Below are 24,616 nucleotides of genomic sequence, written 5' to 3' on the forward strand. Positions count from 1 at the left end.
CAGATTTTGCAATATTCACTCTCTGCAGAGCTAACATTGAGAAGCACTTAGGAAGGAAAGCATACGCTTTATACTTTATAAAGCATATAAAGTATACATACTTACATGGGCACTTTCCAAATAATCTGCTGTAGGGAAAGCTGGGCTCCAGGACGGCTTTGATGAATGGAAACAAGAGATCTCTGAAGGCTGCTCTTAGAATATAAGGTTTATTAGGGGTGGTGAAAGGTCTTGCCTGGAGCTGCCAGATGCAGCATGTGGCAAGGCCTGAGGGAATGGGGGATGGGAGAGACAAGGGGTAGAGAGGATGCTCTAGGAGAGGGTGGAAGTTCCAAGAGGGTGGAAGTTGCAAGAGAGCGTCTGGCCCCTCAGAGACCCCTTATCAGGGGGCTCCAAGGTGGGCTGGAACAAGACTTAGGCCAATGGGGTCACAGACACCTGATGTTTCAGGGGAGGGTTACAGGTGTGGGATGAACCATACATTTTGGGGGTTGAGATGAAACAGTCCATTTGACTTTTGGACCCATCTGTAGGTAAGGGCATTGTCCAACCAGTAGGGGGGGATTGTTTTCATCCTGGCTGTACTATTGTGAATCTTTTGTCAGGCAATCATATTTATTCATCCTTCCCAACATCTCCACCATTCTGATGAACAACTAAAGATATTAGATATTGACCTAATCACTATTTTCTGCACACTCTGAGGTATACAGGGTATTGCTACTAAAACTACAATTACTACTAAATATAAAAACTAAAACAAAAGAAAAAAAGCAACATGCACGCATGCAAACAATGAAACTCCATTCTTTTCTCAGGCTGTTTCTGGCAGGTCATTTTCTCTTGATGACTCTGCGCAGTTCAGGTCTGGGTGCTTGCTTCTTGGCTTGTACTTGCTGAAGTACTGCCTGGTGCAGGCGTGGCAGCGGATTTCAGTGTGTGGTAGGGCTTCACATTCTTTGCTGGGACCCACTTGAGTCCTTCACCTGTAGAAACACAAGCAAACCCGTTCCCCCATGTTATAAGGTTGTATGGCCCTTGTATTTGTCCTGAATCTAGGTTTTTAATCAAAACTGGTGGATGGTCTTTTATTTTTGCTCTTTTGTATTTCAGAAAATGTCTGTAAATGGGGGAGTCAGGCTCTCCTGCAGAGCTATTTAAAAAATTGTAAACATACAGAGCCTTACTCAACCTTCTTTGAGGTGCAGCCTGATCTACTCCCCCTTTCTTTTGATTTAAAATGTGTTTTAGGGTTTGGTGTGTTCTTTCTATGGTATTTTTCAACAGTTGTTTAAAATATGGAGAGGAGATACCACCATCATTTATTGCTTTTCGCAACCTGGGAAGGAATAGCTGTCCATGCTCTAGGACCACCGGGTTGCTGACAGAATACCATAAGCGTGGCTCAAGGATTCAGACTGTCCTCTTTGTGACTATCATGTCTGATTCCATGCTAGTCTATCTGTTGGAGACTATCAACACCTTTCTGGGATTTTTGTAAATTTGGGATAAGAGGGTTAGTATTTGCAAGGGCGAAACCGTTCTCTGTCTGTCCTTATTTGTCAAAGCAGCTGCCGCATTTCATCCTTCTCCCTCTCACTGCATGGTTCATGTGCCAAGCTGTGGTGAGGTACTGCTTGGACCAGGTGCAGGAACTGCTTCTGGCTGAGGCAGAGGAGCAGGAGGAGTGGAATCTGTCAGCAGAGGCACATGGGAAGAACCTGCACGTGCAGTAGGATATCTTGGAGCTCTGGCTGCAGCTGTAGCATGTAGATCTGGCAGAGGAAAGGACGCGGAGGGATATGCATAAAATGCTGTAGAATCATGTTGTGGTGCTGCAGGCAGACTTGTTGGAGGGTGGAGGGCGGCTGGAGGCTGCAGTCATGCAGGAACTGCTGGTGGCTGTAATGCTGGGGTTTCCAGAAGCTGCGAAGGAGGCAGCGTAGGGAGGCCTATTTATGATGAGGCTGTAACAGGATCTGGCTGGGCTGGCTGCGTGGATGGATATGGTGGTAGAGTCAGCAAACACAGAAGTGCTGGCAGTGGCAGCAGCGGCTGGGGCTCCACAGCTAGGCCTGTGGGCTGTGATGCTGATGTGGGGGGGCGCGGGGACGTCGGCTGGGTGTAGACCGCGGCATGGGGTGCGTGGGAAGCACGAGGCTGCATCAAAGGCGTGCCAGGGGTGGCAAGGGGCAGCTGGTCCGGGGATAGCATGAACTGCGCATGCGCGGGACGTGTCACGAGGTCTGCATGGCAAGGCATCATGGCGGCCGCGTCCACCGCGCGGCTGGAGGGCTCAGGCACGGGGACCGTGGCAGAAACCAGGGCCACGGCCGCGGGAGAGAACTGCGCTAGTCCACAAGCGCAGGAGGCAGCAGGGCCGCAGCATGGAGCCCCGGCGCGTCTCCCCGCGACTGGGGGGGGCTTGGGCTGGGGCGGCGCCATGGGGCCAGGAACGGGGATTTGATTGCTCCGTTCCACCGCGCGAGTGATGCCGCGCCCCAGTCCTCAGGCATGCTGGCATGGTCTGAGACAGGCACGGGCATCTTCCATGCTGCGGCACCAGCAGGAGGCAGTGGCAGTGGGCCACTCGTGGCAGCGAGGGCTGGTTGCACTGCCTGCAGAAGCACGGCCGCTTGGCTCTGCAAGAGGCTGGCGACGGTGGTGTCCACAACCGCGAAAGACGCCGCTGGGGGGGGGGGCGGATGCGGTTGGAGAGTGGGGGGAAAGGGGAGCTGGTACCGAGCGGCACAGGCGGGGGGAGGGGGCGAGTCCCGTTCCACACTCGCAGCAGTGTGGATGGGGTTCTCAGAAACCACACGGCCCGGAAAAGCGGCCGCCGCGGGCTTCTGTGCAGCAAACAAGTCAGCCAACGTTCTGTAAGCCGGGAGCAATTCACAAGCGTCAGGATCCCATCGTGAAACATCATTAAAAAGTCTATTTCCAATTGAGTCCCAAAAGTCTCTGGTAAAAACAGCTGAACGATCGGCATTCGGGAAATTAAGCAAAATCCATTCTAGAAGGTTTTTTAATTCTTTCTTAGACCGAGTACTGTGATAGCTACGTAAGAGATGGTTAAGTTGCTTATAGAAATCCCGATCGGGGCAGAGTGGGATTGTCCCATTTTACACCAGTGTAGCTCACCTCGATGTTGCAGAAGCAGGGTCCTCTGTTGAGTTCCGACGTACACTCCAGTCAGCGCTCAGGACTTTGCGGGAGGTCCCCTCAGAGCTTCGGTTTCAGGTGTCACTCAGGAACGGCTTTTCGTGCTTGAGGCCTCAGAGCTCCAGCACAGGCAGTGCAAAGCAGTGCTCGTGTGTGCTCTCTGCACGTGGCAGTGTGTCACAGTAAGGCTCCTCACACAGTTTCAGATCGCCGCTGCTCCGCAGTGGTCGCCTCTGCTCAAGGATCACCAGGCAAAAATCCTCCAAGAGCTCCAAAAACTCCCTACTTGGTAACGAGTCACGGCGCTCGAGGATTGCCTCAGCAATTTTAAAGAGCTCCAGCTTTGACGCTGCCTAGCAACAAAATGCTGTGCTCACAACACTGATGAGGAGAATACAACTGGTTATTTAGTTACCATCCATGGAGAAGTCTTCCACAGGTAGAAAAGCTGGAGAGGCATCCAGACAGGTGTGGGTGCAGGTCTGCGTGGGTTCATCTTCCTAGCTGAGCGCCAGTCTGTGGGGAACGCTGGGCTCCAGGACGGCTTTGATGAATGGAGACGAGAGATCTCTGAAGGCTGCTTTTAGAATATAAGGTTTATTAGGGGTGGTGAAAGGTCTTGCTTGGAGCTGCCGGACGCAGCACGTGGCAAGGCCTGAGGGAATGGGGGAGGGGAGAGACAAGGGGTAGAGAGGATGCTCTAGGAGAGGGTGAAAGTTGCAAGAGAGCATCTGGCCCCTCAGAGACCCCTTATCAGGGGGCTCCAAGGTGGGCTGGAACAAGACTTAGGCCAATGGGGTCACAGACACCCGATGTTTCAGGGGAGGGTTACAGGTGTGGGATGAACCATACATTTTGGGGGTTGAGATGAAACAGTCCATTTGACTTTTGGACCCATCTGTAGGTAAGGGCATTGTCCAGCCAGTAGGGGGGGATTGTTTTCATCCTGGCTGTACTATTGTGAATCTTTTGCCAGGCAATTATATCTGCATTTTAAAATATCTACTTTCTTCATCTGTCTGCTTTAGGCTTTCAGACAAAATTTCTAGCTAGTAAGTATTTTAATATGTTTTAAGCCTGAGGAACACAGGCTTAAACCTGTCTGCCAATAACAGTCTGAAAAGGGTGCATGAAGTTTCTCATTTAAGTGTTGCATATGTGTTTCCTGAACTGCAGAATATAGCATGGATAGAAACAAGGAAATAAGCTTATACATAAAAAGTAGACTAACTACATCTTTCAATGCTAACTGTGAGAATGAGATTTTCATAAATGCAGTTGCCTTAATGTAGGGTGGATGAAAGTTCATTCTAAGCAGAAATTGAAGTTATGTGGTACTTCACAAAAATAAATGATGGAAATGTGTCCTTTACAATTTCTAAATATAGTGGTACCCTTCCAATGAAAACCTTATCTTGTTTGAAAACAACTCAGGGTTCAAATTCCATGGGTTTTCTTAACTTAAATGGATTGATCTATTTCCTAACAGAGTTTTCATTTGTTAAAACTAAGATTGTAGAGTGAATCAATCAGCTAAAAAAAAAAAAGCATATTGTATTACTTTTAAAGTGAGCTTTACTTTCCAGAAATCAGCTGCATCATTTGAAAATTAGTTTTTTACTGGAGATACAATATTCTTTTTGAGGTTTTACAATTTAAGGTGTGAAGATAATACAGTACTATTTCATTATATTATTTTAAATTTATTTGACATTTCTTTAGATTGCAGAATAACTTCTTAATCCCCAGAAGAGTAAATCTTGTGTACATGGTACCTTAAATAAAAAGCTGCCTATCTGCAATTTTTCTCTTCCAAAAGCTCTCTGCATATACGAAATAATTTTCCTTAGGTTTTGATTACAATTATAAGATATATGTTTCAGTTTACTTTTGTTCTCTTGAAACCCAGAAAGTGACCACAAATAATTGGCAGTTTATGTGTTCCTGCACTAGCTCTCATTCTTGAGGTCTGAGGAAGCTCCTCAAATCTTGAGGTTTGAGGAAGCTCCTATACTACCAAACTGAAAACAGACTTGGGAGTTGAAGTCAATTGATGCTCTATAGATGGCTTTTTCTTTTTTCACAGGTGAGTTGAGCCAATTATTACTTTCCAGGCATTTCTGTGTCTACCCAATTAAGGGCACTCAGCTAACAGAAGCTTAATTATTATGAAAATCCAAAATTACTTTTGACTGTGTATTCTCTAAACTATTTGTTCAGGAAAGGATTTTATTATCAAAGTTAGACATATTTACTATGTAATCACATTTTTTCTGCATTTTGTCTCTTCCATTACATTTTAACTGATAAATTAACACAGTACTCATCTTCAAAGATTTTCCTCTGAAGCATGAGATGGTCTGTAGATAAATCATTGTAAGATTTATATAACTGCAGTGGATTAGAACTTCTTTTTGTGGAAGAGCTCCTTCAGCTGTTGTTCAGTTGTTGCTTCTTTCTGTTGCATCAGCTCCTTGGCTCCTTTGGTCACACCCCAGCCATCTGGCTTTGACATGCCAGGACAATATGGCCTGCCTGAAGCAGGCTTCAGATTCTCCCAGTATTCTTTTCTTGCCCTAAATAAAGAAAAAGAAGCTCAGGGTTTTTTTTCCCAGCACCTAATAATATTGAAGGAAACGTGATTTAAATGACAATTGCAAAGGGTCATCTAACTTGTAAAGGTGGGCATTATATTTGCATATAGAAGTAAGAATGAAAATATTCAATTAAATGCTACATGCTTTGAAAGTATCTTTCCATCTTTGAAAGGAATACTGTAAAAAGCCGCCATTAGGAGCTGATATACAATATTTTGTCAGTTTTTCCTTTTCATTGTCATGAATTACATTCGCAGAAGCTCCTCTACTTCTCCTTCACCCCTTTCCCTGCTCTTAGGTCAGCTTTAATTCTTGGAGAGTATTAAACATAAAACATATAATTCTAAACATAAAACTTTTACAGTAATATTTAGATGCCCAAAGCAGCTAAACCAGTGTGCTCTGTGGAGCAATGTAAGCCTTTGCAAAAGGTGTTTTAGTTTCCAGGTCAGATATACATACCTTGCTCTGACCCAGGGTTTGGTATGCATGCTCAGATTATCACCCCAGCTACCATGTTTCTCAGAAGCTTCTGGCAAAAATCCTCTTTCAGGAGCCAGCTCCTCAGCTATTGCTCGGATATGATAAGGCTCAAACCCACAGCAGCCTCCAATGAAACGAATTCCTAAGTCATAGGCCTTTCTTGCATATTTTTGAATATCCCATCTGGTGGCAATTCTTGGCTCCAAACCTGCAAAGACATTAATATCTTAAGTTTCCACCATGGTCCATTCAATTTTTATCCTTTTTTTTTTTCTTTTTTTTTGGTAAGAAATCACGTTGCTGAAACACTTACACTCTGTTTGCAAAAGTGGTTGTAGGTGCAGATGTATGTGTTTGAACTGTCTGACCTAGAATCAGTGATTTAAACTTTCAGAAGGCTGACTTTCAGATTCTGCAGTGCTCTGCTGACCTGTGCTTTTAAGCATTTTTGGCCTTGCAAAACAGCACACAGTATCTTCTGAGACTGATCATGTTTCACATTCTGCAGAGTTCTTAGTTGAAGAATTGGAATAATTTCAATGTTACAGCTACATTTCCTAATAAACAATCAATACCTGGGAAAACTGATTACCACACACTAATCTGTGAAAGGAGAAGGTATCAGCCTACTGGCACAGGAATAATCCTGCTCATTATTCCTCACAAATGCTTATTACACTTTTTTCCACAATCAGATACTGGCAGCCAGTTGGGATCTTAGCTGTTTCTTAGCCCAACCCTTAGTTATAATCCCAGTCATGAGCAGCTTACTGCCTCAAAACACCTCGTTCCTTGTGGAAAGTTCTGTATGTAGGTAAGTTAGAACGCCATCTTTATTTTGAACCTTTCTTTCTCATGCAAGTTTTGTTAAGCGTTGTGATGGAATAACAAGAGCCAAGGGAGCAGACTTGGGGAAGGAAAGGAATAATAAGTGAAAAGAGCAAGGAAAAATGCACCTCAAGGAACTGGAGGCGCAAGAGTGGCATAAATGGAAAGAAAAGAATGGGGACTGAAAAAGACACTTTAAGAAATAAAAATACAGAACTAAAACCCCAAAAGTTCTTCCACTTCATAGTGCATATGCACATCTACAGGATGTGAACCAGCATGGTTATCAGTTAAGTGCAGCATCATGCCTGTGCACTGAACACTGCTGGGCAAAGAAGCTGTGGTTGAGGTAGTAAGGCTCCAGCAACACAAAGGAGAGGTAGGATTGTCCTGCCCCAAAAATGCCTAACATGCAACAAGTTGATACAAAGCAGTTATACCCCAAGTCCATTTTGTAGTTAGAGCTCAAGTTTACAAATGAAAAAGCAGAAGGAAGACAATTAAAGATTCTTATACAGAAAATTACAGCTCTCAGGGGGAAAGATGGGACAAAGGAAAAGCAGGTGGACTAATATTGCATGGAAAACTTTGATTAAGCATTTTAGAAAGCTGTTCAAATAAAAACAAGCTTTTGTACAGTGCTGAAGATATGACAGAAAGCATCATAAGCACAAATGAATTATTTCCTTTTCTTTCATATATTATTTAAAAACTAATGCAAAATTTATACAAATTATCAACAGTAAGAATGCATCATTGTGCACTCAGTTTACACCTGTACAGGCAACTAGGTGTCAGGGGAATAGTATAGGTTGTTCCCCTGTCATCTCCATCACCCCATCACAGTCCATGTGACCTGATAAGATGCATTCGTCTGATGGCAGATGAAGTGGCTAAGCTACTGTCCATCATATTTGAAAACTTGTGACAGTCCAGTGAAGTTCCTGGTGACTGGGGAAGGGGAAACATAACCCACACTTTTAAAAAGGCAAAAAATGAAAAGCCAGAGAAAGAGAGACCAGTCAGTCTTACAATGCCCAGAAAAATCTCAGATCAAATCCCCTGGAAGCCCATGGAAAAATGAGGATGTGGTTGGTGGCAGCTTTACTTTACAATGACTTTACTGAGGGCAAACCATGCCTACAAATTTGGTGGCCTTCTGTGATGGGGTTACAGCATTGGTGGAGAAGAGAAGAATAATGAATGTCACCTTTCTGGACTTCCATGAAGCATTTGATGCTGTCCCACACAACAGCCTTGTCTTTAAAGTGGGCAGACACCTTCCCAAATCTGACTAACATTTTATTTGTTTTTTCCATGTCTGTCACTGCAATACTTTTCTTGGCTTTATTCAGAATTAAATATCTATAACTTAACAGTTCTTGATGAGGAAAAACTGTAACATGCTCCTAGATTTGTCCCCTCAATATATCTACCCTTGAGATAATTTGGTATGCTTTCAGTGACCAGGTTATTTCTTTACAAAATATTGTCTTTATTTAATTGGTGACATCTCAGAGAAATAGAGAAATTGCAGTAAAACAGAAGAGAAAACATAGAAAAATGGAAAGAGTTCTACAGAAAAAGAAATCCTTCTTGCATCTAATTGCCGGAGTTTGTAAATACAACATACCTAATGCTGCCCTAGAAACTTAGATCTTGTTGCCCTGTAGAGAGTATATGTACTCTTCAGATATCTAAATACCTCTTTGTTATTGCCTTCATGAAAACCAGGTAATTTGGTCATCAACAATGATTTTCTGAAAAGATTATCTGCTGTCAAGCAATCAATTGCTGCTTTTGGGTTTTGAAAACACTCACAGAGCTGGTCTTCACCAATTAATTATTCATGGAAATTCTAAATGCTGAGATGTCATACAGATTGCTTGTAGCACACAAGCCAAGAACTATAACAAACCAGAGTGAATCCTTCCATTCACTTGATTGCTTACTGCATCTGTTTGATTTTTTTTTCTGCTTGCAATCAGAGAAACTATATGAAGGAATGAATAGGATAAATGAGTTCCTAACACTTTTAAACATCTTAGATATTTTCAGGACTCAGACGTGTTATTACCATTTAATGAATGCCCCAGGCTCATGCTTTATTCTCTTTCCTTCATTTATGTAAAGAGAGGACTTAAAAAAAAACCAACAAGCTTCCTGAAAATCACATTTACTTCTCAGTTTTTTTGCTGCAAATTCAAATTGTGAACATTTTAGGACCATTTATTCTGATCTTGAAAAGAAGGGTGTATGTTATCTGAAAATGAAAGAATTTTCTAATCAGCCTTAAAATGTTTAAGTTGATTTTGCCCTTACATTACATGGCAAAATACTCACATGAAAATAAGCCCTAAATACACAAGCCTTATATAAATATTAAATGGCTGGCTCTTGCAATTTTTGTAGAGTTTCTCCTGAGCATGCATGGCGACTTCTTCTCCAAACTGCTAATTTGTTAGCAATATTAAAGTCCCCTTTCTTGTGTATCTCTATTTTCATGTATATTAGACAGTCACACTTACAAGATTTAACTATTATGAGTGCAATAATAATGATCCTATACCTGTTGTACTGCACTATACATTAAATCCTTACACATGTAAACATAGGCCTTGTGGGAGAGATATCACAACCCAGAAAAATTAGGTTTTTTGGTACATTTGCTGCTGCTCTTTGGACTGTTTATAGCAGTCTTGAACAAGGTTCTATAGCATGAGGAAGAATATTTTTAAAATTAATTTAGATTGTGGCATTTTAACTCTTTTTGTCACAATTACACATTGAGTTACATGCTGTGATACTACTGATGTATTCTCACTATGTGGATGATCTTTACTCCAATACTACATTTTGATCTGTCTGGAAAATGCCAGACAGGATAACTAGGGCTCATCATATTGAATAAAATTACACCTTGCAGCTTCAGCTGTACTAAAAACTGGGGGCAAAAAATAAGCCAGGAACAACCAATAAAGCAACACCACCAACAAAATATATACCCATGTCTTACCAAAGGGAAATTCCGGAAGATCAATAAATCCCTGTTTTCCACAATCAGGTGTATGGAATGCAAGTGGCTGGCACATCAGGTGGGCCTTTAGTTTAGCAGCCTGCAAGCCCTCTTTCATCAGCCTCACAGTTTCGATAGAAGTTTCTGGATCAAAATGGCAGTTGACTCCAACTATAGAAGCACCTAGGAGGAGGAAAGTAACTTCAAGGCACAGCTCCCCAGGAAGTGGGAGATGAAAGCTCCACAGCACTCTAGAAGGAGTGCTGTCCATCTTCGTATCAGTGTTATGAAAACAAGGCAGCTGTGCTACAGCCAGGCACAAGTCTTCTGAGGCTGATCATGCCATTTATATCTCAGCTGCACTACTCTTTACCTTTCTAATGATGAATCACATCTTCTACCCTCCTACAGATGTCTATTTCTTTTAGTGTTTAATCAGTGAAGTCTGATTATGTAAAGGCCACATACGGAAATAGGTAGCAGGATCCTAACATAAGTTCTACATTTAGATTTCAACTATAACTTGAAAGGAAAAGAGCAGTTCAGAACAAATATGTAAACCTGTGTATCTTTGCCCATCATGCCCTTGATTAATTTCTTCTCCCCTCCACCTTGTTCTATAGAAAAGAGCCTTTCATAGGAGATACTATTAAGTTTTTCATTCTCTTAATACTCTCATACAAGAGCAAAGATTCAAAGGCAGTTTTGTGCTTACAATTCTAGGATTTGGGGATGGATCTGCAATGAAATTTGAGTAGGTTTAGGATTTTGCTTTATTCAGTGTCAGTTTTCTATGGTTATTGCTCTTACCCATTTCATACGAATAATCAAGGAGTTCATAGCTCTATTTCCATATGTTTTCACAAGACTGTTCTAGTAAAGTACACACAAAAAACTTTTCTACAGAGTCAAAATGCCTATCAGATACAACTGGGAAGCTACCTACTTGACATACACTTTCATTTATTTCAATAATTAGGGTCTTTTCTTTGTTCCACACTTTCAAAGGGCACATAAAAGAGATTCTTACCAGCCTTTACCAGCTGGACAGCACATTGTCCAGGGGACACTCCATGCATGTCTCCTTCTGGACCAATGCACATCGTGGCTGCAACTGGCTTTCCAGATTCTTTTAGAACTTCAACTGCCCAGACAGCCTCTTCAACATGTTCAAAATACTGAAAAAAAATTAAAACTAGGCTATTTTGTTTCTCAGCAAAGAAACATAAAAATATTTAATCAGACCTCAAATTCACCATCAATACAATGATTTAATTATTTTCTGATTTATACTAACAATTGAATTTACTGGCCATACGGTTTAAAAAGGATTTTTTAAAGTCAGTAAAAATAAATTTAAAGTAGTAATACTTTTTTATTTTTCAGAAAAGGTACACGTATAGTGGGAGTTAATCAAAGATTAACCCAAGACCTACAAATCAACTAGAAAGGTCATCTTAGGTTGCTTTCCAAGTACTGGAAGAAATACAGATTAGTCAAGAGCCCATCAACATTTTTTCTTTGTATCAGTACAGAATTTTACTTGACTTGGGTAGAAATTGAGGTTCAAAGATCCTATTCTAAAACACCTGCAGATGTTGGTGGGCATTTACAAAAATATCTGATACTACTGAGATAAAAGCACAGCAGAAAATTTTGAAGGAGGTAGCAACATGTAGTGATAGTTCCTAAAGTAGACTAGACATCTTCAAAGTTAACACTGTGCCAGTTGAAGGCACGTACTTATTTTTACAGATTTACCTCTGCAATCAGGAAGTCCACATTCTTCTTCACAAAGACTTCCAGCTGCTTTTGAAAGGCTGCTTTAACCTCTGTTTTATCCTTGCAGCTTAAGTAAGATGGTGTTTGACTGACTCCTCCAGCCACTAAAGCATCACCTTCATTAGCCACTTCTCTTGCAATGTCACAAGCAGCTTCATTCACTTTCTGGCACTGTGTGAACATAGAATCTGTTAGTTTTAGCTCACCAGAGGTATGCAGAACCCTGGAAGGACAAAAATAGTCAAAAGTCATAATAGCTTTTTAATATTTTTGTTAAATTTAAATAAATGTAATTTAAATCAAATGGACTTTTAGAGTAACACTGATTAGGAAGATAAAATTCTTTCAAACAGTAAAAAACATAATTTCTTGCCTCCTCTAAGTTATCTATTATCAAATACTACAAAATACATTACCTTTAGTAGATCTTACACAAATAGCCTATAAAAAACAAGTATTTGGTGTGAAGTGGAATTTTCTTTGCCTCTTAGAAAATTAGTTAGTTACACCTAAGCATATGATTTCATTCTGAAATTTGTGAGAATTTCTGAAATATATGACAATTTCAACTTTTCTTTTTTAAAATGTATTTTAGTGTTCTGATAATTAACGCCTCCCACCCCCGATATAATATTCATACAGGGTTTAAAGACATTTTAAAAATATATCATTAATTATGTGATATTAAAGTTGCCAGCCTAAAGGGGAAAATATTGCTAATTAATCACCAAGACTGGAAGTCATATTCCTTCTATATCTAAATTGGGATGACCAGAACAACTTTACAAAAAGAAGTTAAACTGAGAAAAAAAGAGATCTGGGAAGAAGAATCATTATTTGTGGTATTTAACATTTATGGATTATAGCAGGTTTCTCTGCAGTCCATAGCCTATGTAGAAGTCTATAAGTCCATAATCTTCTCTCAAAAGAAGAGAAAATTACATGGCTGCCTCAAAAAATCCAGCTGATTTTTAAAGCTGTTGCTGACAGATCGTCTTCCATTTGCACTTGTGCATAGGTAGATGTTTGGGTACTCTATGAGGTGGAACCATAAATTAGTTAAACCCTGAAGGAACATGATTCTAGAACTGGCATAAAATAAATTTTGAGAGGTTTGATGTAATGTAATCCAAATACCAGGGGCTCTCCGGCCTTTATAATTTTGCATGTCAGCAAGAATTGAAGCATGACTTGTTCTGGGGTTGCTGTGCTTCTGGGACTACCACTTCAGACATTTCAGTGTTGCATTCTATTGAAGGTAAAAGGTACAGCATTTCAGATAAATTTGTCATACGACATTTTGGTATTTAAGCCTCAATTAAGCCTCAGTTTCCCTAGTGTCCAGATTGTTCCAATTTCTAACTGAGGATATCTTCACAGATACAGCTATTCCTTCCTCCCCGAACCCTGGAGAATATTCTCTAGTTTGCAGAAGATAGAACCTACTGTAGGACCAAAGGAACAGGATCAGAGAAACCACTTAATCCATTCTAGCCTCAAAGGCACTATATATAAATGTTTGACCAGGAATTCCTTGGGCCTGTATCTAGTAAACACACCCAGCATCCTACAATTCCTCTACGTAGGGGGTAAAAAAAACACTGAGGTAAAAAAACTACTTCTGCTGATGTAAAAAAATTACCTTCACACAAGAGAAGAGGAATATTGAATAAGTGCATAGCTTGGATTATCTTAGTTACTACTTAATGAAGATGTGGCTCTAAAAACATTTTGTTCTCATTAGCTACTCACTGTTCTTTAAGATTCTTCACCATTTTTACAGTTCAGTCATTTCTCTGGATGTTAAAACATCTCTGTTTTTTTCATTAGTTTTGCTCCCTGTGCATTTGGTACTCCCTATAATCTTTGTATCTAAACTCCAGTAAACACATCTCCTCAGATAAAAATACAGAAAAAATACAATGTGGCCATTCTCCTTCCTCTCTTCATCCTTTCCCCATTTTGTGTTTGATTTTTGTTTTGGTTTGGGGTTTTTTGTCACTTCACCTTGCTCTTTTGCCATTTCAGACTCTGAAATTCCATTATCTCATTATCTGCTCCTCAAATATAGCCAAAACAGTTATGACAAACTTGATAATCTCTTTGCCAAACCTTTTGAAATTGATCAACTTATTTTGTCTCTCCAAAACTGGTTTACTCACACTTATTTTCTCAGCTACATAATTGCCCCTGTTCTCTAGTTTGTCCTCACTGGCATAAAAGGTGAAGGTCTGCAGAACACTGGATCCAGCTCTGAGGAATTCTCGGTGAAGCTGACGAACTGCAAATTAAGAGACAAAGTTATTACTGTGTTATCCCCAAATCCAGTGTTTATTGATGTAACATTACTGTAAAATAAGTGACATTGTGTTTACTAGAAGACCCATTATGAGAAATTAGAAGTAGTACCCAAACCTGCATAGAATTTCTTTCTTCTCACCATCAGAACATTGGGTAGAAAATTTTCTTCTTCATTCTTTTCTGCTAAGAATGGCTGAAGATTTCTATACAGTTTAGCTGCCGATTCAGTTTTGCCTGCCACCTTAACTATCCTCTGTTTTCTGCAGTCCTTCAGATCTCCCAGATATAGAGCTTTACAGAGCTTTTTATAGTGATTTAGGAAGGGATAACGGATGTCTGACAAAAGAACATGAAAGCATAACAGGGAATACCAGACAAAAGGCTCTTCAAATGAAAAAGCTTTTTTCTCCTACATTCTATATTATGAAGAAGAAAACAGAAGAAAATATAGCAACAAATTAAGGGACAGGATGATAATTATATGAAAGAATACAGTGTTTCATTGCCTTCTCTATTTTGCATTTTCGAGTTCCCCCCAACAAAGTTTAAAAAGAGTATAGTCAGCCAAAACCAAAGCTGTATTTTGCTAAATACATCCTTACTCAAAAGATTTGTTGCTCCAGAAAAGTGACTCACAGCGCAGAATTAATTCTTCCCATATATCTCCAAATGATGATTTTACTACATAGACAACAATCCTTTTAAAGGGAAGGTTACCATTACTTTCAGTAGACAAATTTCCTACATTAGGACTTTGGGAAAAGGCTCTGTAGGTAATGGTAGTTGTGCCTTTCTGGCTGTAAGCAGTACACTGCAATTGCCACAGCAGCAACAGAACAGGAACTGTAAATTGATTTTATATACATACCCACAGAATAATAATTACAATAATTACTAGAATGCTACTGATCATGTAAAACAGAGTTAAATGCTTAACACCTTATAGCAAATACAGAGTTCCTTACTTACTGTACACAAGATACTTATCACCTACACATACAAGGACACTGCAATTTCTTTGGTAGATGTTTAGAAAGGTTTTCCTGGAGTTTATCAGAACTCATTGTCTACAGACAGAGTTTGTGACACTGAAAAAATATGTAAGTTTGTAGTGAGAATAAAATTATTCCCATAGGCTGCAACAAAAATACCCCTGCACCAGAGAAGCTCAAAGAGCATTTTGTGTTGCTAGATTTAATATGCATACATGCAAGCATGTCTGCTTTCAGTGAAGGATAGGTGTAGTGTCCCTTGCTTTTCTCTACTGGTACAGTATTTTATTTCTAGTTGCTGCTTGAGTAACTACAAAGTGCTTCTTTTCTTACTACACAGGTGATTTAACACAGTGCTTCTTTGCCCAGCAGTCACAAAAATCTTTCCAGGAACATAGGTTATAGCAGAGCTACTGCTCAAAAAGGTCTTGGAATCTGCCTGAATGCCTGGAATCAAATTTAATTTTCACATCTTTATGAAGAGACAAAAAAGTTGTAGTGCTGGGAGTATTTTTTTTCCTACATCATAACAATAGGCCACTGAACCCAAATAAAAGGACTGTCTCTGTATGTTTCTAGTGGATTTTTTTTATTCTCTTGAATGAGGAAGCACTGATGAAAACTGGTCAGAAAATAAGAAAAGGGAAAAAAAATCTACAAATATTTTCACAAATGCTCTATGACATTTTGATAGTAGACCAGTCCTAGAAGAATGCCTGGGATACACTTTGAGGGAAACAATAGTGTTGTAAGTACCAGCCTGAATCTCATTCAATCTCAGGCAAATAGGCTTTACCAGTAGAATACATTGTTGTTTTTATCAAACCTACAACACTATAAAATATCAAAAAGCTAAATCACTCTGTAGTTTACTTGTATGACTTCCAGCATGTTTCCTCCAGCATTTGAGAAATGGGAATAATAGTCACAGGAGGCTAAATCATTATTAATAATTCAATGCATTTTAGGAATCAGATGTATAACAACAATTATTCATTTAAATCCATCATGAGTTGGACATTTCATAAAAGACACAGACATAAGCTGTGAGGACATAGGAGCAATAAACACCCATGCATATGGGCTCACCACAGAGCAATACGTGATCTGTCTCAGAAGAAAAATACAAATCTCCTAATTTCTACAATTACCAGTTTGGCAAATCTCCTCTTTTGTAATACAGTTAATGGCCTTGAATTTTTTTTTTCCTTTTATTCCTTGCTGCCTTCTCAGAACTTCCTTCCTTTCCCTTTCCTTATAAAGACAAAAAGCTCTGGCAGCTGTATGGTTTCTACACCCACTGTCTCCACCAGTCGCTCCTTGTGTTCTGATACATCTGTTTTCAAAGTGACGTGACCCTTGAGTAAGCAGGAGCAAAAGTGTGGAGGGAAAGCAGCCCCACTGTACAAAAAGAAATTAACAGATTTGCCCTGAGGGGTGTATTTATAAATAGTCTATAAGAGACGTGCAGAATGTGGAGGGCTTTTGAGGTGCAAAAATAACAAACAAAGGGGAAAGCAAGAGCACAGAACAAGTGCTATGAGCTGCAAGATGGAACATGCAGGGGCAGCCAAAGGTAGACATGGGGAGAAATAGAGAGATGATGGAATGTCTCTTTGGGCGATGAGAGTCAGCATAATAGCTAATCAATCCTTACACCTTTCCTGAAGCTCTGCATTATCTAAAGCTGCCCATAACTCTAAATTAGAGATGCTAAGTGACACGTAAGTGGCATTTGAAGGCTAAGAAAGATTAGGCTGAATAAAAAGGTGAAGTGTACAAAGTGATGTAACAAAGTGATGTAACAGAGAGAACTAAGATACCTCTCCTTCAACTTCTCACCTCTCCTTCTTCTCCTGCAGAAAATACTAATTTGGAAAACACATAAAACAAAGAAATTTTTTTCCTCAGGATATTCTGAATTGACTTGTGAGATTAACTGCATATCATATTATTAGGGCAAATGCTTTTTGTAATGAAGCATCCATAACTAGATAATATCATCTGCTTCTGCACTATTTATGCTAAACACTACAGTCTTTACACTGGAAGCTATAGAATGGTTGGTCATTTTTTCTCTGTCCACTTTAAGAGAGTTACTCTGTTAAATGTTTATTGCAATTTTTAGGTTCCTATCAGTTTTTTCATTCCCCATTTTACAGTGGAGCCAGAAACATTAAATACTCCCATTACAATGTTTATAAAAAACTGCCATTTCTCTGAAATAAAACAGATAGTTAACTGCAGAATTCCTTTTGATAAGGTATTTTAAATTACAAGCTTTAAATGATCAGCACAAAAACAGACTGGACAAATCCATGAGAGAGAAATCACTGAATGTTATTAAACACAAATATGACTACATCTGCATGAAAAAGTCCCTGAGATGAAAGTTATTGAAAGATCATTCTGAAGAGGTATCAGTATATGTTTGCACTACTAGTATTCTTACAGAGCCACTTTCTTTTGGCCAGTGTTAGAGCAAGTAAAACAGGCAAGATGAGCTGTTTTTAGGCCATTCTTAATGTAATTCTACAGTGTCAAGGAACACTTGTATTTAAAAATGTATTATGAGTTCCTATATATATATATTATTTAGCCAACAATTTCATTTTTTACACTCACTATAGGAATATCATTTCCAGTAAAACTGACCTGCTTCTGGGTGTTCCACAGTTGCTTCAGGGGTCCAAGGCCCAGCTTTTACATAACCCCTCTTTTCAAGAGCAAAGACAAATCCCCCATCTCCGATCACAATTTCTCCAGCATCCAAGCGTTCTAGAATACCCTGAAGAAAGCATGAGGGCAGGTTAACAATTGCAGTTTTTCAATTTGGTGGCTATTTTCTATATTTGCAAGGCAGACGTAAATATCTGTGAGCTAGCAGAAATATTTTTGCCACAAATAATAATTTGTAATAAATTTCCTTTGTAAAATTCTAATTAAAAAATGGTAGATGTTCTCTTTTGCAGCATAAAGTTATGCACACAGAACATATATTATGTGTGCATAATAACTCATTAGTCAGTTATATTGTATTCCAGAAATATTGTTTCCAGAACTGTATGTCGGTTGTCCAGTTCTGTTCCTATGAAAGTAATATGCCATCTCAAATTCTCCTGCAAAATACATGAGAAACTTCTTAAAATAAGACATTAGTACCACTGATCTCTTTATTAGCTCATCTGCTCTCTAGCTTCCAATGCCACCTTCACAGAGCCTTACTACAAGCAGCTTGTGACTTCAGATGGCACTACAGGCATCACAGAAAAGTAAGAATGCAACAGTTTCCTACCAAACAAGACACGTATCAAAAGCTGACTTGCAGTTTCTGACAGTCTTTTCACAGGCCAGGGTTTGCTTACTCAGATTTACAAAATGAAAGAAAATCCTGTTTGTTTTGCACAGCCCTGAAATGTTTTAGAGTGCCAAATTACAAACCTTACAAAACACTATGCAAGATTAACCTTGTTTCTCCCTTGAACTCCACGCTAATGTGAGGGAAGTGGCAATTATCTTTTTGTATAACTGAACAACACGAGAACAAATACTGGCTTCTCCTGAAATACATTGCATTTTTATTCCTTTAATTGCTTCATTGACTTGTTCAAAACTTCTAAAAACTACCTACTATTAGAGTAGGATTGATTTCTACTTTAGGATGGTGACCATAATTCCATCTGTATTAAAAATGGTTGAATGAAGACTACATATATGAAGGCAGTAAGTACAAGATAAGAATTAATCAAGGATAAGACTGAAATTTTCATCCATAGTTGTCTTCATTTCAACAGAAGAAGTTTGAGGGAGAAAGAAAAAGAAAAGCCTTATGGAGATAAATTTGAGTGTGATTTTCATGCTGATTGGACAGGTTTTTTTACAATTACCCTTCAAACTTCAATTATTAGCTTTCTTGATAATTTCCTTTTCATTAATACTGTTCTCTCATGCCATATATCCAACAAAGACAAACACAATGTCTCAGCATTACTGTTAAGGCAGAACAAGAGCCAGGCCTTTCCAACAGCAAGAAGTCTGCCAGCTGGGCCAGTTTCAGAACAACAACAGCAGTGTAAGGCTCCTTGGAGGCTACAAAGCCTGGCTGAGAGCATCACCTACTTCGGCTGTGGCACTGGCGTTGCAGCAAAATGGCAGGATTGGTTTCTACACTGCTGCTGTGCAGAGCTTTGCCAAGTGCTGGCCTGTAAATCTCTGCATCAGATTCCATTGCATACTATGGACTTGCCAAAATATTGAGCCCATTAACTTTAAAACTTCAACAAAGTGTGCAAGTTTTTATATTTGTTTCCACAGAACCAGGGAGAAACAATTTTAGAGTAGATGTCAGGAGGTTTTGTAAGGATTGCAATAAACTGACTTTCATTTGTAAAGAATGCCTCAAATGGTGCCAGCAAAAGCTCACTGCTTGAGTCCCTGCTTCCTCTGTCTGCCAAAGATTATTTTGTAGATGAAGCCTGCTTCAGAAATTTGATATGTAGAGAACAGGCGTGCAGAACAAAAAGAAATTTTTAACATAAAGGCAGCCTCAGTTTTTGTTTTTTAACTGAACATTGACTAATAGACACAAAATAACATCACATATAGGTATTATATTTATTATTATATTATGCATTTTAATGTACTACAACAGAACATTCTTTTAACAAGTCACTTCTAGTATTTAATAGCAGCTTTTCTTCACAGTTCTGTTTCTTTTTGAACTGCAAATCTTCACTTTTGATACACAGACGCAACATAAGCCATGTTTGAATAGACCATGGCACCTCAACATATTGTGATATATTAAGTCTAGCACCAAGATATCTAATGGCAGGAGAGATAAATACAGAGCACAAAATACTTAATAAAACCTTAGTTTGTCTGTTCATGTTGGATTCAAATGGAAATAACCTTTTTTGCCTTCATAAACTTAGTTATAGGTCTGATATCTTCTCTTCACACCATTTTTCCATTATATACTGTGCAAAATACCACCTATTTAAGCACCATATAGCTAGCTGAAGTTCAGCACCAAAATTGTTTTGTTCAGACACCTACAGCTGTGTGCTTATGTCTAATCCAGATCAATATTGCACTGTCAAGTGATCTGGTAGGAGACAAAAAATGTGTTAAATTAGCATGTGTAAAAAGCTATCCAAGGCTTTTTGGACCTGCCTTTTCCTGCTTTACTTTTGCTACTATGAATGAAGTTGCACCACATGGTTCATACACCTATATATGGACAGCGTGAGTGCAAATGCCTCTACAAAGATATTCCTACCACTACCTTTAGGCATGTAACTATACTGTGTAAGTGAAAAGCCTGCTTGGTCAACCTATAACCCACATTTTCATCAGTGGAGAGAAAATAAATTGTGGAACAACTATCCATGTTTCAAGCCTCCAAGAGAAGTTCACTGCTTGTAGGGGGAATTTAGAACAGTTTTCTTCTGCTAGATGTTGGAATCAGGTGGTATATGACAAAATATAAAAAGCAGAACAAATACCCCATAGCTTCTTCTCTTATAATCAATCTACCTGTAGAACCTAGAGCTCATAGATTTCTTTCTGCTGTTTTGCTCTACACATAAAATTGAGTAAAACCCATTCTGAGAAAGATGTACCCTACTAATGGCAATAGTGTTCTTTAAATAGAAGACAGAATATGTGATTCTGCTGACCTTGTCAAGCAGAAGCACAGGGTACCAGTTCTGATATACATCAGAGAGTAGATATTGCTCATAGCTTTGCCTTAATGGTTTGAATGGCTGGTGCCTGGATAACTTTTTATACTGGCTTATTTCTTCAGCTAAATAGGGGAGCAGTGGGCATGCATACATTGGAGTCTGGGTTGATATGATAAACACCAGTCATATTAATCAAGGGGTGAGCAATCTGGACCCTTTAAACAGAGCAGGTAGGATGCTGGAGACAGAAATCTCATCCAATGACAGTTTATCCTTACTATTTTAATTTGCAGTGTGTTGCAAGTCCTGTTTAATTCGTGTACCAAATAATATTACTCTAAATGGTTTTGTACTCTGGTGGCTCTACTCTACGTGTTCAGAGAAACTAAGACGATGTGGGTTGTGACTGCGTTAAGATCAATCTAATTCATCTGTCTCATAACGAGGTCCAAATATCCTTAACGTCTCGATGCTGAACGGGTACAATTACTACGGCTTTATTTTAGGTTTTCACAAGATGGCCTTACCTGCGGAGATACCGAGTACCTTAGAGGGAGGTTAACCAGCGAGGTTTGTGCCGGTCAGGAAGCAGTTCCCCTGCAGATCCCGCGGACAGGACCGCGCGGAGGCGGGAGAGGCGGCCGGGAGCTGAGTCCTGTGCCCAGCTCCCGGCGCGGGGCTGCTCCCCCGCACCGCCCCGGCCTGTCCCGCCGAGGGGGGCACCGCCACGGGGGCACGGCTCCCCTGCCCACGGGGAGCAGCGGCCGGGTCTGCGCGAGGGAGGGAGACGGGAGATTTACCCTTTTGCCCTGCTTCGCGGTCTTCCTGATCGGCAGCATCTTCCTCGCCCAGGGACGCTCGCTGCGCGGCTATGCCCCGACGGCTCGACGCTATCCTCGGCTCGTGGGCTCTCTGGCCGCACCTTTATAGCTCCGGGAGGAGGCGGGAGCTGTGGGCAGTGGTGCGGGCGGTCTCCCCGCCCGGCCCGGCCCCTGACCCCGCGGGCGCTCTGGTTCGGCCGGGGCAGCCCCGCTCCCCCCCGGCTGCCCCCTGCTCCAAGGGGCGGTCCGGCGCCCTGCTCCGGGAGGGCCGGGCTCGGCGGGCCAGGGACGGGACGGGACGCGGCGGACAGTGGCGCGGAACTGGCGCTCCGCATCCTTGCTGCGTGTGCGGGATGAGCGCGGTGCTGCGGGGAGCCCTGCGGCGGCTGCGGCCCCCGCGCCGGCCCGGGGCCCTCGGCGCCCAGGGGCGGTGAGTGCGGGCCGGGCCGGGCGGCGGGCGCGGGCAGCGGGGCCGGAGGCGCGGCCCCCGTGCCGCTGCTGTCCGGGATGCGCAGGGAGGAGCTGGTGACCGGAGCCAGCTCCGGCTGCCGGAATGCGGCGCTCCGCCGGCTGGGGCACCTGTGGCCAGGAGGTGCCTCCCTGCGCCTCTCATTGCTGCGCCAAAGCCGGAACCTGCCCGCGGTGCGTCGCTGACCTGGCGTAGTCCCTTCTGTTGTCTTCTGGGCCATGCCGATAAGCAAATAATGACTGGTTTTAACTGGCGCGATCTGGGTGACCTGTTTAGTTCACTGGGAAGGTGAACCCCGGATTCTTGCCAGGCTCCTGGGCAAAGGTTTGAAAAAAGCTGAAAGGCATATGAGGAGATTTCAAATCCACAGCATAAAAGAATAAGAATTTATGCTTGACCTTGATTACTGTGTGCCTCAAAATTCAGTAGAGAAGCTGGTGTAAGTGTTGCACATCTGGCTGTTAAACAGCTTACTGTTAACTTACAAAAATTAATGTGTAATCAGAAAAAAGAACCCGTGCATGTGTGTGGTGCACCAAATACAGAACACTTGTGATGTCCTGTGCTCCCACGTATTTTACTTTTCATTTGCCACCACTTATTGTATAAGCATGTTCCACCTGCAATTGCATTTAAAATGTTTTAAGATCTTCATTCATAAGACATAAAACTAGTAGCCTTTATTTCTGAGTGGAAGATGTAGAAGACTTGTTATACATTAGAAAGTCTGTTGCCAGAGAAGTTGAAAGTGTATGTGAAGAGGAGAGATGAAATTGAGTATAGATTAACTGAATAGAAAGATACTGTTGTTTTATGGTAATCTGCACTGCTACTGTAATAACATGTGCTACCTTGTCTCACATCCAAAAAAAAATTGCTTTTTAAAAATTTGTGATACTTTTCCACATGTAGCTTGCTGCTTGGCTGTCTGTGGATGAGGCAGAACAGAGGAGGATCATTTGACTTGCAGGAGAATAGGGCTGCTTATAGCAGGAATTATGGTTTATGATGAACTCAAGTAGTTGTGAAAGTACAGTGTGGAGCAGGAGATGTGGGCCCTTGACAAAAACCTGTTTCTATAATGCTTTGTCTTAAGCAAAGTAGGAGATGCCAACTCTGGGAATAGCTCAGCTGTTTAGAACATGGTACAAATAACATCAGGGTTATTAATTCAATCTCTACATGGGCCATTCACTTAGAAGTTGGACTTGATGATCATTATGGGTACCTTCCAACTCGGCGAATCTGTGAACATGGCAAAATAGAACATGAAAGTAAGTACCAAGTATAAAGTTTTTTCTTCATGAACATGTACACAGATGTGGTCTGCTGACGCTGGTTTTAGAATTTTATTAAGGGGTCTTACTAAGTAAATATTTTTAAAGCCTATTTGATAACATACTACAGTACTTTGGAGAAGTCAGGTTTTGACATTATCGTGTTATACATCAGCTCCTTTTTGAGAAATAGGATCTACATATAAGGGTATATTGGATAAATAATAGTTAATGTTGTAAGTGGCAGCAGACTTGTTGTTTTCTGGTTCTGGAGGGTTTTTTTGTTTTTTGGTTTTTTGTTTGTTTGCTTGTTTGTTTGGGTTTTTTGTTTTGTTGTTTTTTTTAATGACTACTGTTTACCTATATGACCCTCAAACAACATTTACTTTAAAAGTGGATATGAATGAACAGGTTAGATCTTAAGCTATGTGTGTAAACTCCCAAGTAGAAACCCATGCGTATTATGGTTGAAGCTGTAAACAAAAGAAGTGGGGGAAAGTGTAATTGCGTTTTTCTAACTGCAATTTTTTTCTTTATTTTTAGTAAAGAAGCCTCATCTCCTTCCGCAGGGAAAGACAGAGCAGATACAGTGATCATTGGAGGTGGTTGTATTGGTGTGAGTCTAGCCTATCACTTGGCTAAAGCTGGCTTGAAGGATGTTGTTCTGCTAGAAAAATCTGAGCTCACTGCAGGATCTACCTGGCATGCAGTAAGAAATATTTTATTCGTCTCTCAAATTAACAGTAGTTTGTGTATATAATGGTGCTGGAAGTTTCATTACCTTTTTATTCCCTCTCTTTCTTTCATGCCATTGCTGACTTTACATAAAATCCTGGAGGAGTAAAGGTAATAAATGTACTCTTTGAGATTTTTAAGCCTGCATATTTGTCTGCATTCTAAAGACAAGAACTAAAAAGATATACATGTAATAATGTCAGGGTAGGAACACCTCCTTTATTAATGTTAATCACATGGTCATACTGGTTCACAATGTGCATTTATGTACTTACATATTTTCTGAATCTATATCTGGAGTAGGTAACGTAACAAAATTAAACAAAGCTTGCCAAAATAATACAGTAATGGATGCTTTTTCCATTTATTTCCAACTATTCTTAGCTGAAATTGGGAGATTGTTATCTCTATGTGTAACAACAAAAAAGAGCAGCAACCCAACATTTTGATGTCTCTAGATCTA

At 40.5% G+C, this 24,616-nt stretch overlaps 2 protein-coding genes and 1 long non-coding RNA gene across 3 annotated transcripts in view; 1 reads left to right on the forward strand and 2 right to left on the reverse strand.

Annotated features, from left to right (window-relative positions):
* Positions 1 to 596: 596 nt before the first annotated feature.
* Positions 597 to 3,353, reverse strand: LOC115491171 (uncharacterized). The gene is made up of 2 exons (XR_003957146.4): positions 3,145 to 3,353; positions 597 to 986 (listed from the first exon to the last, which is right to left on the reverse strand). It is a non-coding gene; the product is annotated as an uncharacterized lncRNA (long non-coding RNA).
* A 2,023-nt stretch (positions 3,354 to 5,376) lies between these two features.
* On the reverse strand, positions 5,377 to 21,792 carry LOC100221623 (betaine--homocysteine S-methyltransferase 1). Its single transcript, XM_030258601.4, has 8 exons — positions 21,652 to 21,792; positions 17,820 to 17,952; positions 14,034 to 14,152; positions 11,851 to 12,042; positions 11,120 to 11,267; positions 10,090 to 10,272; positions 6,225 to 6,453; positions 5,377 to 5,741 (listed from the first exon to the last, which is right to left on the reverse strand). The coding sequence occupies exons 1-8, from the start codon at positions 21,688 to 21,690 to the stop codon at positions 5,567 to 5,569; spliced, it is 1,218 nt and encodes a 405-aa protein (XP_030114461.1). The 5' UTR covers positions 21,691 to 21,792; the 3' UTR covers positions 5,377 to 5,566.
* Positions 21,708 to 24,616, forward strand: part of DMGDH (dimethylglycine dehydrogenase) — a 38,760-nt gene continuing 35,851 nt past the window's right edge. The window contains exons 1-2 of the mRNA XM_030258596.4: positions 21,708 to 22,102; positions 23,962 to 24,127. Of these exons, the coding sequence (XP_030114456.4) occupies positions 21,723 to 22,102; positions 23,962 to 24,127 (546 nt within the window). The 5' untranslated portion in view covers positions 21,708 to 21,722. The remainder of the gene's footprint in view (positions 22,103 to 23,961; positions 24,128 to 24,616) is intronic.

The sequence above is a fragment of the Taeniopygia guttata genome, chromosome Z, assembly GCF_048771995.1.
Source record: "Taeniopygia guttata chromosome Z, bTaeGut7.mat, whole genome shotgun sequence".
NCBI lineage: Eukaryota > Metazoa > Chordata > Aves > Passeriformes > Estrildidae > Taeniopygia > Taeniopygia guttata.